The sequence below is a fragment of the Chiloscyllium plagiosum genome, chromosome 24 (assembly GCF_004010195.1).
Source record: "Chiloscyllium plagiosum isolate BGI_BamShark_2017 chromosome 24, ASM401019v2, whole genome shotgun sequence".
Lineage (NCBI taxonomy): Eukaryota > Metazoa > Chordata > Chondrichthyes > Orectolobiformes > Hemiscylliidae > Chiloscyllium > Chiloscyllium plagiosum.
In genome coordinates this window covers 4,806,962-4,825,882 of record NC_057733.1, presented here as the reverse complement: position 1 = coordinate 4,825,882, position 18,921 = coordinate 4,806,962, and the positions used below count along the sequence as shown (strand labels likewise).

The 18,921-nt window shown below is 42.5% G+C and overlaps 1 protein-coding gene across 2 annotated transcripts in view; it reads right to left on the bottom strand.

The window, feature by feature from the left end:
* LOC122561991 (importin subunit alpha-4-like) overlaps positions 1-18,921 on the bottom strand; it is a 121,912-nt gene that overhangs the window by 40,019 nt on the left and 62,972 nt on the right. For both annotated transcript variants that reach the window (XM_043714347.1, XM_043714348.1), the window contains 3 exons: positions 16,513-16,682; positions 6,132-6,176; positions 5,916-6,047 (listed from right to left, as the gene is read on the bottom strand). In XM_043714347.1, coding sequence (XP_043570282.1) covers positions 5,916-6,047; positions 6,132-6,176; positions 16,513-16,682 — 347 coding nt within the window. The remainder of the gene's footprint in view (positions 1-5,915; positions 6,048-6,131; positions 6,177-16,512; positions 16,683-18,921) is intronic.

Genomic DNA, 18,921 nt, shown 5'->3' with positions numbered 1-18,921 from the left:
ACAGGAAGGAAGATTATTATCTGAGTGGCTACAAATTGAGAGAAGGGAATTGTGCAACAAGACCAGGATGTCCTCATACACCAGTCACCGAAGGTGAGCTTGCAGGACCACAGGTGATCAAGACAAATGGTACATTGGCCTTCATAGTGAGGATTCGAGTAGAGGAGCAGGAATGTTTCACTGCAGTTATAAAAGGCCTTGGTGAGACCACACCAAAACTACTGGTCTCCTTACCTGAGGAAGGATGTTCTTGCTATAGAGGGAATGTAGTGATGGTTTGCCAAACTGAGACCTGGGTGTGTAGTACTGACTAATGAGGAGAGATTGAATTGGTTAGGATTATATTTGTTGGAGTTCAGAAGAATAAAGAGGGATCTCATAGAAACCTATAAATTTCTAACAGCTTTCGAAAGGATAGATGCAGGAAGAATGTTGCTGATGGTGTGGGAGGCCAGAACCAGGAGTCACAGACTAAGGCTATGGGGTAAACCATTTAGGACTGAGATAAGGAGAATTGTTTTCACCTGGAGAGCGATGAATCTATGGAATTCACTACCATGGAAAGCAGTTAGGGGCAAAACATTGTATGATTTCAAGGAGAAGGTGGATATAGCAACTTGGGTTCAAGGGATCAAAGAATATGAGGGAAAAGCAGGAACAGACTATTGAGCTAGATGATCATCCATGATTGCAATGAATGGTGGAGTTAGCTTGAAGGCCCAAATGGCGTATCCTGTTACTATTTTCTATGTTGCTATGATCAGTCCTAGGGGCTCAATTATTTGCTGTATATATTAATGACTTGAATGAGGGGAAAGAATGTAAAGTATCCAATTTGCTGATGATACGAGAACAGGTGGGAGGATATGTTGTATTGACAGCATAGGAATCTGCAGGGGCTTGAGTGAGCGGACAAGAACTTGGCAGATGGAGTTTAATGTAGGAAAGTGTGAGGTCTTGTACTTTGATAGGAAGAGTCAAAGATAGACTATTATTAAAATAGACAGATATTCCAAGAAAAGTGCAGTACAGAGGAATCTGGGTGTTTCTTTGTATGAAATATGAAAAGTTAGCATGCAGGTGCCGCAAGTAACTTAGAAGGCAATATAGAGAGAGGGTGTATAGCCCTTAACTGCTAGAAAACCTGGCTTACAAAAGACCATGGAGGCCTCTTTGTTGTTGATGCCTCGCAACCCTTTCTGTACTTAGTTTCCTGATGGCAGTGATGTAAAAGAGTAAGGAATAAAACAACAGGAGGTGCAAGTTTCTCTCCTTCTCTCAGTCAAATTCCTTGAGAATCTGACAAAGTTCCAAATGTAAGTATTACTCATACGTGAGGAATAAGAGAATGATCAGGGAGAAGGTAGGGCCGGTTAGGGATAGCGGAGGGAACTTGTGCATGGAGTCTGAGCAGATAGAGGACGCTCTAAATGAGTTTTTTTGCTTCGGTTTTCACCAAGGAAAGGGACCTTATTGTGAATGAGAACATTGACGAGCTGGGATACAGTCTTGACCAGATCAAGATTGATGAAGTTGATGTGCTGGAAATTTTGGAAGACATTAAGATTGATAAGTTCCCAGAAACAGACCAGATTTGTCCTAGGCTGCTCCGGGAAGTGAGAAAGGAGGTTGCTAAGCCGCTAGCGAGGATACTTGCCTCCTCACTCTCCACAGGAGTCATACTGGAGGATTGGAAGGAGGCGAATGTTGTTCTTCGTTTCAAGAAGGGTAATAGGGAAATCCCTGGCAATTACAGAGCAGTCAGTCTTACGCCTGTGGTCAGCAAAGTTTTGAAAGAATTCCAAGGGATAGGATTTATGACTATTTGGCAAAGCATAGTGTGATTAAAGTCAGTCAGCACAGCTTTGTGAGGGGCAGGTATGCCTCACAAATCTTATTGAGTTCTTTGAGGAGGTGTCAAGACAGGTCAACAAAGGTTGAGCAGTGGATGTGGTGTATATGGATTTCAGCAAGGTATATGATAAGGTTCCCCCTGGTAGGCTCATTCATAAAATCAGGAGGTATGGGATACAGGGAGATTTGGCTATCTGGATTCAGAATTGGCTGGCTGACAGAAGGCAGAGAGTGGTTGTAGATGGAAAGTATTCTGCCTGGAGGTCAGCATTGAATGGGGTCCCGCAGGGCTCTGTTCTTGGGACTCTGCTCTTTGTAGTTTTTATAAATAACTTGGATGAAGAGGTTGAGGGGTGGGTTAGTAAATTTGCAGATAACACAAAGGTTGGAGGTGTCGTCGATAGTATAGAGGGCTACTGCAGGCTGCAGCGCGACATAGAGAGGATGCAGAGCTGGGCTGAGAAATGGCAGATGGTGTTCAACCTGGATAAATGCGAAGTGATGCATTTTGGAAGGTCAAACTTGAATGCGGAATATAGGATTAAAGACAGGATTCTTGGCAGTGTGGAGGAACAGGGGGATCTGGGTGTGCAAGTACATAGATCCCTCAAAGTTGCCACCCAAGTGGATAGGTTTGTTAAGAAAGCATATGGTGTTTTGGCTTTCATTAACAGGAGGATCGAGTTTAAGAGCCACGAGGTTTTGCTACAGCTCTACAAGTGGCTGGTGAGACCACACTTGGAATATTGTGTCCAGTTCTGGTCACCCTACTATAGGAAAGATACAGAGGCTTTGGAGCGGGTGTAAAGAAGTTTTACCAGGATGCTGCCTGCCCTGGAGGGCTTGCCTTATGAAGGAAGGTTGTATAAGCTAGGACTTTTCTCTCTGGAGAGAAAGAGGAAGAGAGGAGACCTGATTGAGGTATACAAGCTAATGATGGAATAGATAGAGTCAATAGCCAGAGACTTTCCCCCAGAGCAGGATTGACTGGTACGAGGAGTCATAGTTTGGAATATATTAGGAGGAAGGTATAAAGGAGATGGCAGAGGTAGGTTCTTTATGCAGGGAGTTGTGAATGCATGGAATGTGTTGCCAGCTGTGGTGGTGGAACCAGAGTCATTGGGAACGTTTAAGCGACTGCTGGACATGCACATGGATAGCAGTGAGTTGAGGGGTGCGTAGGTTAAGTTATTATATTTTACATTAGGATTAAACCTCGGCACAACATCATGGGCCAAAGGGCCTGTTCTGTGCTGTACTTTTCTATGTTCTATGTTCTGTTTATGTAACAAATCACGAGAAGCTGAACGGTGCCCACTTACCAAAGGCACAGATCAGCTTGACTTCAACCTGAACTAAAGATCTTACATCATTGTACAGTTGACAGCAACTTTTTTTTATTATTCATTATATGGGATGTGGGTATTGGTAGCTGGCCAGCATTTATTGCCTGTCTCTAGTAGCGTGGAGAAGGTGGGGGTGAGCTGCGTTCCTGAATCATTGCAGTCCATCTGCTGTGGGTTGACCCACAATGCCATTAGGGAAGGAATTCCAGGAGTTTGACCCAGCAACACTGAAGGAACGGTGATATATTTCCAAGTCAGGATGGTGATTGGCTTGAGGAGAGTTTGAAGGTGGTGGTCTTCCCGTGTATCTGCTGCCCTTGTCCTTCTAGATGGAAGTGGATATGGTTTTGGAAGCTGCTGTCTGAGCATCTCGATGAATTTCTGTAGTACATCTTGTAGATAGTACACATTGCTGCTACTGAGCATCAGTGCTGGAGGGAGTGGATGCTTGACAAAGTTGTGTCAATTAAGCGGTGGCTGCTTTGTCTTGGATGGTGTCAAGATTCTTGAATGTTGTTGGGGCTGCACTCGTCCAGGCAAGTGGGGAGTATTCCATCATACTTCTGACTTGTACCTTGTACATGGTGGACAGGCTTTTGAAAATCAGGAGGTGAGTTACTTACTGCAGTATTCCTAGTCTCTGATTTGCTCTTACATTTATGTGGTGAGTCCAGTTGAGTTTCTGGTCAATGATAACTCCCAGGATGTTGATAGTGGGGGCTTTCAATGAAGGTAACACCATTGAATGTCAATGGGCAATGGTTAGATTGTCTCTTGTTGGTGATGGTCACAGCCTTGCATTTGTGTGGCACAATGTTACTTGCCACTTGTCAGCTCTGGGTATTGTTCACATGTTGTTGCATTTGGATACGGACTGCTTCAGTGTGCGAGGAGTCATGAAGGGTGCTGAAAATTGTGCAATCATCGACTGACATACCCACTCCTGACCAGCTGAAGATGGTTGGGCCTAGGACACTACCCTGGGGAACTCCTGCAGAGATATCCTGGAGCTGAGTTGACTGACCTCCAACAACCATGACCATCTTCCTGTACATCAGGTATAACTCTAACCAGTGAAGAGTTTTCCCCTTGATACTCGTTGATTCCAATTTTGCTAGGGCTATGTGATGCCACACCCAGTTGAATGTAGCCTTGATGTCAATTTCACCTCTGGAATTCAGCTCTTTTGTCCCTTTTTGAACCAAGGCTGAGGTCAGGAGCTGAGTGGCCCTGGCAGAACTCAAACTGGGTGTCACTGAGCAGGTTATTGCTGAGCAGGTGCTGATTGGTAGCACTGTTGATGACACGTTCCATCACTTTACTGATGATCGACAGTAGTCTGATGGGGCAGTAACTGGCCATGTTGGATTTGATCTGCTTTTTATGTACAGGACATACTTGGACAATTTTCCACATTGTCCAGTAGATGCCAGTGTTGTAACTGTGCTGGAACAGCTTAGCTAGGGGAACAGCAAGCTCTAGAGCACAAGTCGTCAGTAGTATTGCCAGAATGTTGTCAGGGCCTGTAAACTTTGCAGCATCCAGTGCCTCCAACCATTTCTTGATATTACTTGGACTGAATCGAATTGGCTGAAGACTGGTATCTGTAATGTTGGGGACCACTGCAGGACAACCACTGAGATGGATCATCCACTCAGCACTTCTGCCTGAAGATTGCTGCGAAAGTTTCAGCCTTATCTTTTGCACTGATGTGCTGGACTCTTCCATCAATGAGGATGGGGATAGTTGTGGAGCGTCCTCCTCCATGAGTTGTTTCATCATCCACCACCACTCATTACTGGATATGGCAGGACTGCAGAGCTTAGGTCTGATCCATTGGTCGTGAGATCACTTAGCTCTGCCTATCAATTGCTGCTTATATGTTTGGTATGTAAGTGGTCCTGTTTGGTGGCTTCACCAGGTTGACACCTCATCTTCAGGTCTGCCTGGCTCCTGGCATGCCCTCCTGCACTCTCCATTGAACCAGGGTTGATCCCCTGGCTTGATGGTAATGGTTGAGTGGGGGATATGCCAGGCCATGAGGTTACAGATTGTGCTGGAGTACAATTCTGCTGCTGTTGATGGCCCACAGCACCTCATGGATGCTCAGTCTTGAGTTGCTAAATCTGTTCAAAGTCTGTCCCATTTAACATGGTGATAGTGCCACACAACATGATGGAGGGTATTCTCAATGTGAAGGCGGGACTTCGTCTCCACAAGGGCTGTGTGGTGGTCACTCTCATCGATACTGACATAGACAGATGCATCTGCAGCTGGCAGACTAGTAAGGATGAGGTCAAGTCTGTTTTTCCCCTCTCGTTAGTTCCCTCACCACCTGCCACAGACCCAGTCTAGCAATTCAATCAGTCTGTGACAGAGACAGAGAGAGAGAGAGAGAGAGAGAGACAGAGGGAGAGACAGAAAGAGCAAGAGAGAGAAAGAAAACAAATGAGAAAAAGAGAAATGATGAAGGGAACGAATTGACAGGAAGGGAAGTGACACAAACAGATTAGCCAAGACATTACTGAATTTAATGGCACAGATGTGAGGAGCCGAATGGTCTACTTCTGTCCCTATTTATTATGGCAATCGCTGTACTGTCTGTACAAAATACTACTCTCACTAGCTACTACTGCACTAGTTTGTATAAAGTACTAATTGCAATGATCCGTGATTCTAGCCAAGAGGAGGCCTTGGCATTTTTTCACTACTTACCTGAACTTTGACCTCTTGGCAGCTAAGAAGTGGAATTAGATGGGGTACAACACCAGAATCTATCACCATTTGAATTTGTTCATTTCCTCCGTCTGTCAAATAGGAGAGAGCCCAGACCGTGTCAACTAGAATCTGAGAAAACAATTAGTTGTTTAGGCAAGAAAGTACACATTCTAACGTCTTCACTTACAGAGAATGAACTTTCTAAATACTTACATTTGTGTCACTGTGTTGTATTAATACACTTAAAGCTGGTAGCAACTGCAAAACAAAAAGAATCCTTGTCACACATTATTCATCCAGGAAATCAATGGCCAGTTTACTTGCTAAAAAAAAAACTCTACCTCAAAAGTAAATTCAGCAGTTTCATTGCTAGATTGTTTTACAATTAAGCCTGGAAGAAAAATTCCTAACTGCAACAAAGGTTCTGTAAAGGCTGTGCACACATTTTGATATTATCTACCTATTATCTCATAGCGTGCTCAATTATTCCAGTTCCTTACGTCAGAAAGAGAAACACTCTCTATACAACACAATTATTTCACTTCCATTGCTGGTAGCAAGGTGGTAAAAGGAAATGTTTTGAGACATTCTATGATGCATCATCACTTTCATCATTTTGTTACCAAATCATTATTTCCAAGACCCTGATCCCAAACTTGGGACCAATATATCAGACTAAATTTTCATTTGATAATGGAAGACTTGAGTATTGCTGAAAAAAGGCATATTTTGTTGAAGTTTTTCAGGACAATTTGCAAGAAACACGAATGTAAACAACCTTTTTATCTGTATGAAGCAAGTGTTGATTGTTTAGCAACTGAACTCTTGTGGCATGGAGAAGCAATGGCCTCATGATATTATTAGAGTTTAGATCAGAGTGGTGCACTTGGATTATTAATCCAGAAACTCAGCTAACGTTCTCGGGTCCCAGGTTCAAATCCTTCCATGGCAGATGGTGGAACTTGAACTCAATAGGAAAAACTCTGGAATTGAGAATCTATCGATGACCATGAAATCATTGTGGATTGTCAGAAAAACCCATTTGGTTCTCAACTTCCTTCAAGGAAGGAAATCTGCCATTCTCACCTGGTCTGGCCTACATGTGACTCTGGATCCACAGCAGTGAGGTTGACTTTCAATTACTCTCTGAAATGGCCTAGCAAGCCATTCAATTGTACCAATCGCTACGATGTCTCAAAATGAAACCAGATGGATCACCTGACAGCAAACAGGCACCAGAAAAGGCAACGGCACAAACAGCCCTGTTGAATCTGCAAAAGTCATCCTCATTATTATCTGGGGGTTAATGAGAATAACTTCCATTGTGTATGGCACTAATGCCATGCTAAATGGGACAGACTTTGAATAGATCTAACAACACAAGACTGGGCATCCATGTGGCACTGTGGGCCATCAACAGCAGAGTAGTACTCCCCAATGACTGCACAATGTTCAGCACCATTTGTGACTCCTCAGTTACTGAAGCAGCCCAATGGCATTACCATCACTGAATTCCCTACTATCAACATCCTGAGAGTTATCATTGACCCAAAACTCAACTGGAGTCACCACAAACACAGTGGCTACAGGTCAGAGGCTACAAATACTACAGCGAGTAACTCATCACCTAACTCCCCAAAGCCTGTCCACCATCTACAAGGCACAAATCAGGAGTGAGATTGAATACTCCCCAATTGCCTGGATGAGTGCAGCCCCAACAACACTCAAGAAGCTTGACATAATCCAGGACAAAGCAGCCACCGCCTGATTAGCACAAACATCCACTCCCTCCAACATTGACGCTCTGTTGCAGCACAGTGTACAATCTACAAGATGTATTGCAGAAATTCACCAATGATCCTCAAAGTGCACCTTTCAAACTCACGACCACTTCCATCTAGAAGGATAAGGGCAGCAGATACATAGGAAGACCAACACCTTCAAACTCCCCTCCAAGCCACTCACCATTCTGACTTGGAAATATATCACCATTCCTACAGTGTCACTGGGTCAAAATCCTGGAATTCCCTCCCTAATGGCATTGTGGGTCAACCCACAGCAAGTGAACTGTAGCAGTTCAAGAAGGAAACTCACCCCCACCTTCTCAAGGGCAACTAGGAAAAAGCAAGAAATGCTGGCGAGCCAGCGATGCCCACATCCCACAGATGAATTTTTAAAAATTGGTTGAGATGCATGGAAAATGTATAGTTAAATGATGACTAAGATTTAACTGGTAATCTTTGTTTAAATTTAAACCAGGCAGATTGACTCTGATTTGTTTCGGTCCTAGGATATTAAAGGGAGTAGCTATAGAGATAGTGGACAATCTGGCAGCAAACTGAAAAGGGGCTGAAAAGTTGTATTTGGATAAATGCAATATGTTGCATTTTGGTAATGCAAACATGGACAGAACTTGAATAATTAATGGTAGAGTCCTGTATAGTGTTATACAACAGAGAGATTAGATTAGATTACTTACAGTGTGGAAACAGGCCCTTCGGCCCAACAAGTCCACACCGCCCCGCCGAAGCGCAACCCACCCATTCCCCTACATTTACCCCTTACCTAACACTACGGGCAATTTAGCATGGCCAATTCACCTAACCTGCACATCTTTGGATTGTGGGAGGAAACCGGAGCACCCGGAGGAAACCCACGCAGACACGGGGAGAACGTGCAAATCCACACAGTCAGTCGCCTGAGGCGGGAATTGAACCTAGGTCTCTAGCACTGTGAGGCAGTAGTGCTAACCACTGTGCCACCGTGCCGCCCACTATCCAGGGGTTCAGGTACATAATTCTTTGAACTTTGTGTCACAGGTAGGCAGGGTGGTTAAGGTGTTTAGCACACTTGCCTTCATTGCTCAGACCTTTGAGTATAGGAGTTGGGATGTTGAGGTTATTGGACCTTAGTGAGGCCTCTTCTGGAATATCATGTGCAGTTCTGATCACCCAGTTATGGGAAGTATAGTATTAAACTGGAGAAAGTTCAGAAAATATTTATCAGGATGTTGCCAGGAATGGAGAATTGGAAAGGCAGGACATTTTTCACTGGAGTGTAGGAGGTTGATGGGTGACCTTATTGCAATTTATAAAATCGTGAGGGGCATAGATCAGGTAAATAACAAGGATCTTTTCCCTCGGATAGAGGAGTTCAAAACTACAGGGTATATTTTAAGCTGAGAGGAGAAAAATTTAAGAAGAATATGAAGGGAAAATTTTTACACAGTGTGGTTCGTGTGAGGAATGAATTGCCAGCAAAAATTGTGGATGCAGGTACAGTTACAACATTTAAAAGACATTTGGACAGGTTCCTGAATAGGCAACATTAAGAGGAATATGGGCCAAGCACAGGCAGGTGGGACTAGCTTAGTTTGGAAACATGGTCGGTGTGGACTGGTTGGACCAAAGGGTTTGTTTCTATGCTGTAGAACTCTATGACTCTATAACACCTTGTTTAAAGAGGGAAGGAGACAAAAAACGCAGCTAACTATAGAACAAAGTTAAAAATCACACAACACCAGGTTATAATCCAACCAGTTTATTTGGAAGTACTAGCTTTCGGAGCGCAGGTACCTGGCAAAGAAGCAGCGCACCAAAAGCTAGTGCTTTCAAATAAATCTATTGGACTATAATCTGGTGTTGTGTGATTTTTAACTTTGTCCACCCCAGTCCACTGGCACTTCCTCAACATAATGTAAAGTCTGCTACTGGGAAAATGTCAGTCCATTACAAAGGATGTAATAGCACAGCATTTAGAAACACATAATATGATCAGAGTCAGCATAGCTTCATGAAGGGGCAATCATGCCTAACAAATTTACTGGAATTCTTCAAGGACATAATAATTAGAACAGATAAAGGGAAAGCAGTGGATGTAAGATAGTTGGATATTCAGATTTGAAAAGGTACCACAAATTATATGACTTAAGATAACAGCCCATGATGTTGGAGACCATGTCATGTTGAATTATATTAATGAAAATGTTTGATAGCCAAATTTTCAGTTGACATAAAAAAGATGGGAAAGTAAACTGCAATGATGAACTAAGAAATTTACAAATGGATATGAATATGTTAGGAAAATGAGCCAAAATTTGGCAGATGAAGTTTAATGTGGATAAGTGTACGGTTATCTATTTTCGTCACAGGATGAGAAAGGCAAGTTATTATACAAATGGAGAGAAACTTCAGAGTGCTTCAGTGCAAAAGATGTATGTGTCCTCACGCATGAATCAGTGTGCAGGTACATCAGTTAATAAAAAGACAATGGAATTTTGCTAAATTAATAGAGTATAAAAGTAAGGAATTGTTACTGAAATTTTACAAGTCATTATTGAGACCACACTTGAAGTACTGCATACAATCTTGATCCCTTTACTTGAGGAGAGATGTAGTTGCATTGGAGGGAGTACAGAGGAGGTTCACTATATTGATTCCAGAGATGGTGGATTTGTCTTATGAAGACAGACTGAGTAGTCAAGGACTATACTTTCTGGTGTTTAAAAGAGTGAGAGGAGATTCAATGGAGGTGTGAGAGGCTAAAGAGAATTGACAAAGTAGATATAGAAAGGATTACACGGTATTCCTCATGTCGGGCAATCTAGAATGAGAGGCATAGTTTCTGGATAAGGGGTAGTAGATTTAAATCAGAGAGTGATGAATCTGTGGAATTCACGACTAAAATGTGGTTGATGCTAAGTCATGGACAGGTTTTTTATTGGTAATAGGTTGAAGGATCATGGAGAGTGAGCAAGAAAGTTGAGTTGACATCGAGATGAGATGACTAATGATTGTATTAAATGGCTTGAGGTCTAAATTTTCTATTTCTGCTTGTCATTCTATGTTCTCAGTAGCATGGATAAAGGTTTAACTAGCTAATAAAAGACAGAGTTGGGATAAGGCAGGCATTTTCAGGATGGCAACCTGTACCTAGTGGAGTGCCACAGGGATCAGTGATAGGGCCATAATGTTTTACATTCATATATTAATGATTTGGATGAGAGCAAAGTGATTGTACTCGAGATGAAATTTGCTAATGCTCTTCGGGAGGGTTTAAACTTATTCAGCGGGCGGGTGGGGGGGGGGAGCAGTGGGAATGGTAACCTAAATTGTGGTTCCAGTGTCCAGGAGGTTGAGAGTAGTGAGGTCAGAAATATGGTTTCATGGTAGCAAGACTGCACTGGCAAGCAGGAAGGAGGCTTGAAGTTTGTCTACTTCAACACCAGGAGCATCCAGAATAAGGTGAGTGAACTTGTGGCATGGTTGGTACCTGGAACTTCGATGTTGTGGTCCTTTCAGAGACATGGATACAGCTGGGACAGGAATGGTTACTGCAGATTCTGGGATTTAGATGTTTCAGTAAGAACACAGAAGATGGTAAAAGAGAGGGAGGTGTGGCACTGTTAGTCAAGGACAGCATTATGGTGGCAGACACTCGTCTACTGAGGTAGTATGGGCTGAGGTTAGAAACAGGAAAAGAGAGGCCACCCTGTTGGGAGTTTTCTTATAGGCTTCTGAATAGCTCCAGAGATGTAGAGGAAAGGATAGCAATAATGATTCTGGATAGGAGTGAGAGTAAGAGTTTAGTTGTTATGGGGGACTTTAACTTTCCAAACACTGACTGGAAATACTATAGTTCAAGTACTTTAGATGGGTCAGTTTTTGTCCAATGTGTGCAGCAGGGTTTCCTGACACAGCATATTGACCAGCCAAAAAGGGTGAGGCCACAATGGATTTGGTATTGGGTAATGAATCCGGCCAGGTGTTAGATTTGGAGATAGGTTGGCACTTTGTTGATAGTGACCACAATTCAGTTATGCTTACTTTAGCAATGGAAAGGGAAAGATATATAGCGCAGGGCAAGAGTTATAACTGGGGGAAAGGCAATTATGATGCGATTAGGCAAGATTTAGAATGCATAGGATGGGGTAGGAAACTGCAGAGGATGGGCACAACTGAAACGTGGATTTTATTCAAGGAACAGCTACTGCGTGTCCTTGATAAGTATGTACCTGTCAGGCAGGGAGGAAATGGTCGAGCGTGGGATCTGTGGTTTACTAAAGAAGTTGAATCTCTTGTCAAGAGGAAGAATAAGGCTTATGTTAGGATGAGACGTGAAGGCTCAGTTAGGGCGCTTGACAGTGGCAGGCTAGCCAGAAAAGACCTCAAGAGAGAGCTAAGAAAAGCCATGAGGGGATATGAGAAGTTGTTGGCAAATAGGATCAAGGATAACCCTAAAGATTTTTATAAGTATATTAGGAATAAAAGAATGAATAGAATAAGATTAGGGCCAGTCAAGAACAGTAGTGGGAAGTTGTGCGTGTAGTCCGAGGAGTTGGCAGAAGCGCTAAATGAATATTTTTCATCGGTATTCACACTGGAAAAAGACAGTGTTATGGAGAATACTGAGAAACAGGCTACTTGACTAAATGGGATTGAGGTTCCCAAAGAGGAGCTGTTAGCAATTCTGGAAAGTGTGAAATTAGATAAATCCCCTGGGCCGGATGGGATTTATCCTAGGATTCTCAGGGAAGCCAGGGAAGATATTGCAGAGGCTTTGATCTTGATGTTGTCATGGTCTACAGGAATAGTGCCAAACGACTGAAGGATAGCAAATGTTGTCCCCTTGTTCAAGAAAGGGAGTAGGAACAATCATGGTAATTATAGACCAGTGAGCCTTACTTCGGTTGTAGGAAGAGTGTTGGAAAAGGTTAGAAGTCAATGAAGGTAAGCATGCAGGTACAGCAAGTAGTGAAGAAGGCTAATAGCATGCTGGCCTTCATTACAAGAGGGATTGAGTATAGAAGCAAAGAGGTTCTTCTGCCGCTGTACAGGGCCCTGGTGAGACCACACCTGGAGTACTGTGTGCAGTTCTGGTCTCCAAATTTGAGGAAAGACATTCTGACTATTGAGGGACTACTGCAGCGTAGGTTCATGAAGTCAATTCCTGGAATGGAGGGACTACCTTACAGTGAAAGACTGGAGCGACTGGGCTTGTATACCCTTGCGTTTAGAAGACTGAGAGGGGATCTGATTGAGACATAAGATTATTAAAGGATTGGACACTCTGGAGGCAGGAAACATGTTTCCGCTGATGGGTGAGTGCCAAACCAGAGGACACAGCTTAAAAATATGGGGTAGACCATTTAGGACAGAGATGAGGAGAAACGTCTTCACCCAGAGAGTGGTGGCTGTGTGGAATGCTCTGCCCCAGAGGGCAGTGGAGGCTCAGTCTCTGGATTCATTTAAGAAAGAGTTGGATAGAGCTCTCAAGGATAGTGGAATCAAGGGTTATGGAGATAAGGCAGGAACAGGATACTGATTAAGGATGATCAGCTATGATCATATTGAATGGTGGTGTAGGCTCGAAGGGCAGAATGGCCTACTCCTGCACCTATTGTCTATTTACAATCATCCAGAAAGGAATAAGGTGATTAGGGATAGTCAACGTGGTTTTGTGAAGGGTAGGCTGTGCCTCACTAACCTTATTGAGTTCTTTGAGGTGACCAAACAAATGGATGAGGGTAAAGTGGTTGATATAGTGTATATGGATTTCAGTAAGACATTTGATAAGGTTTCCTATGATAGGCTATGGCACAAAATATGGAGGCATGGGATTGAGGATGATTTAGAGGTTTAATACAAAAATTGGCTAACTGAAAGAAGACAGAGGGTGGTGATTGATGGAAAATGTTCATCCTGGAGTTCAGTTACCAATGGTGAATTTGCAGATGACACTAAGGTCATTGGAGTTGTGGACAGTGCAGGTTACAGAGGGACATAGACAAGCTGCAGAGCTCGGCTCAGAAATGGAAAATGGAGTTTAATGTGGAAAGGTGCGAGGTGATTCACTTTGGAGGGAGAAACAGCAATAAAGAGTACTGGGCTAATGGTAAGATTCTTGGTAGTGTAGATAAGCAGAGATCTCGGTGTCCATGTGCATAGATCCCTGCAAGTCACCACCCAGGTTGATAGGCTTGTTAAGAAGTCATATGATGTGTTAGCTTTTATTGGTAGAGGGATTAGGTTTCGGAGCCACAGGTCATGCTGCAGCTGTACAAAACTCTGATGCAGCCGCACTTGGAAAATTGTGTATAGTTCTGGTCGCCACATTACAGGAAGGACTTGGAAGCATTGGAAAAGGTGCAGAGGAGAGTTATCAGGATGTTTCCTGGTCTGGAGAAAAGCTCTTATGAGGAAAGGCTGAGGGACTTGGGTCTGTTCTCATTGGAAAGAAGAAGGCTAAGAGGGGATTTGATAGAGACATACAAGATGATCAGAGGATTAGATAGCGTAGACAGTGAAAGTCTTGTTCTTAGGATAATGACGTCAGCTTGTACGAGGGGGCATAACTACAAATTCAGGGGTGATAGATTTAAGACAGATGTCAGAGGCAGGTTCTTTACTCAGACAGTGGTAAAGACGTGGAATGCCCTACCTGCCAATGTAGTTAACTCAGCCACATTAGGGAGATTTAAACAATTCTTGGATATGCATATGGATGATGATGGGTTAGTGTAGGGGGATGAGCTTAAATTAGTTCACAAGTCAGCGCACCATCGAGGGCCGAAGGGCCTGTCTACGCTGTATTGTTCTATGTTTTGTGTTGACAGCAAGAATAGAGAAGCTGAATGTTACTTAAATGGAGAAAGACTGCAGAAAACTACAGAATAAAGGGATTTGGAAGTCCTTATCCATGAATCACAAAAAGCCATAATCTAAGTTCAGCAGGTAAGAGGGAAGGCAAATAGAAGGTTGGCTTTTATTTTGAAGAGGAATGGAGTATAACAGCTGTAATACTGTGGGTAGTTTTAGTTTCTTATGTCAGGTAAGATGTACTGGGCATTGAAGATAGTCCACTGAAGGTTGATTAGATTAATATTTGGTATGGAGGGATTGTTTTTTGAGGAGCAATTGAACAGACTGGGCCAGTCCTCACTGGAGTTTAGAATGATGAAAGGCGCCATTATTGAAACATCTAAGATTCTTAAAGGACCTGACACAGGAGACGTGGGCAAATGTAGGACCAGAGGGCATATTCTCAGAAGATGGGGTCACAAATTCAGGAGGTGAGAAGGAATTTCTTCTCTCAGAGAGTAATGCACCTGTGTAAATCTTTACCACAGAGAGCTGTCAAGCTTCAGCTGTTAAGGACATTCAAGACTAAGTTACACAGATTTTTAATCAGTGAGGGAATCAAAGGTTATAGAGAAACGTCAGGAAAGTATTATCAGATCAGCCATGATCTTAGTGAATGACAGAGTAGACTCAATAGGCTAAATGACCTATTTTACACTGCATCATCTTACACTATTATGGTCATTGTCTCAGCAATGAATCACAGAATGACTGTCACCTGTTTTGTTGACTGGAAATAGACGCAAAGTACAAGTTATTTTTGTCAACAAATTTTAAAACTGTCAGTCAGACTGACAATGTGACACACCTATATGTACTGGATGCTACACAGAAAAACGAAAGGCCTTTGACCCTTCGAGTCTATTTAACCATTCAAGATGATCACAGCTTATCCTCTAGCTCAATGCTATATATCCACTTTCTTGACACCCTAAAAACGTAATCATATATTAAACTCTTTCTTGAATATATTCAGTGACATTGCCTCCACAGACTTTTGCATATACTCACAGACCAGTGTTTTGGTTCACTACATTGCAGATACAGAGAATGTGTCACATGAAATTTTATCATCTCAGTGTTTTAGCTGTCCAATATTAAACAGGGACAGTTGAGTAGCCAATGGTTTTGCCTTGCAGTTCAAGGCTTTAAGTGCACATTTACTATGGGATAAAACACAAAGAAGTCATCAGCCACACAGTGTCAGGTACAGCTGCTACATAAGACCATAAAGACATAGGAGCAGAAATTAGGCCATTCAGCCCATTGAGTCTGGTCCACCATTCAATCATGGTTGATAAGTTTCTCAACTCCATTCTCTCGCTTTCTCCCCGTAATTCTTGATCCCTTGAAAATCAACAACCTATCTGTCTCAGCCTTAAGTATACTCAATGACCTGGCCTCCACAGCCTTCTGTAGCAATGAATTCCACAGATTCACCACTCTCTTGCTAAATAATTTTCTCCTTAATTTCCATTCTAAAAGGTCGTCCCTTTATTCTAAGGCTGTGACCTCGGGTCCCAGTCTCTCTTATCAACGGAAACATCTTCTCAACATTCATTCTGTCCAGGCCATTCAGTATGCTGTATGTTTCAATTAGATCCCTCCTCATTCTTCTAAACTTTATCGAGTATAGACCTAGAGTTCTCAAATTCTCCTCATATGTTAAGCTTTTCATTCCTGGGATGCTGCATTCAGGGGTTCCTTGTGGATTTGCTAACTGAAGCTGGTAAACCATTTCACACAAGCAGGGGATGTACTGATGGAGTCATTTTCCCACTTTCCAGGAAGCAGGTCTCTAATAGTTCCTGTGCTAACAATTAAGCAGAAAAGGAAAATTGGAGAGACAACAGAAATAGAAATCAAAAACACAATATTAAGGCTTGATAGTGAAGTAATGCCTGCCTCTCTCAATATAGGCAGCACAGCTGCAGGAGCTGGTGAAGGAAACCTACCTCCTGAATTGTTTCTCCTGGTGGTGCTGGGTCTTTATTTCTGCACAGATTTACAATTACCCATGTGACATTCCTTAAAAAGCTGATTGGGATAGAAGGATTAATAAATGAGAGCAGGGGCTTTATCACTCCTAGACTGATGACGTAGTCTCTACACTGAGGTCCATCACCTGAAAAGAGGGAAGATTTCAATAGACAGAAACAAGAATCAATATATTACTGATTCACTTCATGTGCACACACACTCTCTCCTCTCTCTCACACAAACACATACATACACATACTTACAAAACATTCCTCAAAATTGCATCAGTAAGCCATACCAAAAGAGCTTGCCATAATCACTGTCATTAATGAACTGCCAAGGTCCTCAGTTACTTGCTGACAAAAATGCAATTTTTCCAACTCTCACGAACTGATAAACAACAGTAAAAGACAAGCTGGCTAGGTATGCTTACTCTACAAATACTTCCCCAATGCATACAATTTCCAGGGACAGAGCAAAAACAGGAAACTAAAGGTCAATTCAGATAAGAAATACTCTGGGAAATATTTCTCTACATCATGATGGCCTTTCATAATCTCCAGTTGATGACAGAGAGAGGAATGCCTGCCAGGTTTGAGAATAAACCATTCAACCCCTCAAGCCTAGTCCACTATTCAATGAAATTACCCACCTTAATGCGATTTTCTCTCAGTATCCCTTGATCTTCTTAGTCTCCAAAAATCTATCAAATTCTGCTTTCAACCTGCTCAAAGACTGAGACCCCACAGCTCTCTGGGGTAAAGAATTCCAAAGTTTCCCTAACCTCTGATCAGAGATATTTCTTCTCATCTCAGTGTTATATGGACTATATCTTGTCCTGAGAATATTTTCCCTGGTCTAGACTCACCAGCCAGAGGAAACCTCTCATCAACATCCACTCTATCACACTCGCAAAAATTTTGTAAGTTTCTAGGAGATCATTCTGTGAAATTCTGTATTCTGTGAATACAGAGCTAGTTTCTTCAACCTTTCCTCATAAACCAATTCTGCCATCTCAGGGGTAAACCTTTGTTGCACTCCCTCCATAGCATACATATCATTCTTTAAATAAGGAGAACAAAATTGAAGGCAGTATATCCCGGTGCAGTGTCACCAAGGCGCTACACAATTGCAGCAAGACATCCTTATTTCTGAACGCAAATCCCCTTGTGATGAAGGTCAAAGTACCATTTGACTTCCTAATTGCTTGATGCACATCCGTAATAACTTTTAGCAACTCATGAACAAGGGCACCCACATCCTTTTGGAAACTCTCAGTTTCCCATTTAAGAAATCTTCTGACTTTCTGACAAAAGTGGATAATTTAACACTTATTCACATTATATCCCATCTGCCATGTTCTTATCGTCAGAGGGAAATTGAGAAACAAACTTGTAAGGAGATCTCAGCTATTTGTAGGAATAATAGGGTAGTTATGGTCAGGGATTTTAACTTTCCAAACATCGACTGGGACTGCCATAGTGTTAAAGGTTTAGATGGAGAGGAATTTCTTATGTGTGTACAAGACAATGTTCTGATTCAGTATGTGGATGTACCTACTAGGGAAGGTGCAAAACTTGACCTACTCTTGGGAAATAAGGCAGGGCAGGTGACTGAGGTGTTAGTGGGGTAGCACTTTGGGGCCAGCGACTATAATTCTATTTGTTTTAAAACAGCGATGGAAAAGAATAGACCAGAACTAAAAGTTGAAATTCTAAATTGGAGAAAGGCCAATTTTGACGGTATTAGGCAAGAACTTTCGAAAGCTGATTGGAGGCAGATGTTCGCAGGTAAAGGGATGGCTGGAAAATGGGAAGCCTTCAGAAGTGAGATAACAAGAATACAGAGAAAGTATATTCCTGTCAGGGTGAAAGGGAGGGCTGGTAGGTATAGGGAATGCTGGATGACTAAAGAAATTGAGGGTTTGGTTAAGAAAAAGAAGGAAGCATATGTCAGGTATAGACAGGATAGATCACTCCTTAGAAGAGTATAAAGGAAGTAAGAGTACACTTAAGAGGGAAATCAGGAGGGAAAAAGGGCATATGAGATTGCTTTGGTAAACAGAATTAAGGAGAATCCAAAGGGTTTTTACAAATATATTAAGGACAAAAGAGTAACTAGGGAATAGGGCCCCTCAAAGAATAGGGCCCCTCAAAGATCAGCAAGGCGGCCTTTGTGTGGAGTCACAGAAAATGGGGGAGATACTAAATGAATATTTTGCATCAGTATTTACTGTGGAAAAGGATATGGAAGACATAGACTATAGGGAAATAGATGGTGACATCTTGCAAAATGTCCAGATTACAGAGGAGGAAGTGCTGGATGTCTTGAAATGGTTAAAGTGGATAAATCCCCAGGACCTAATCAGGTGTACCCGAGAACTC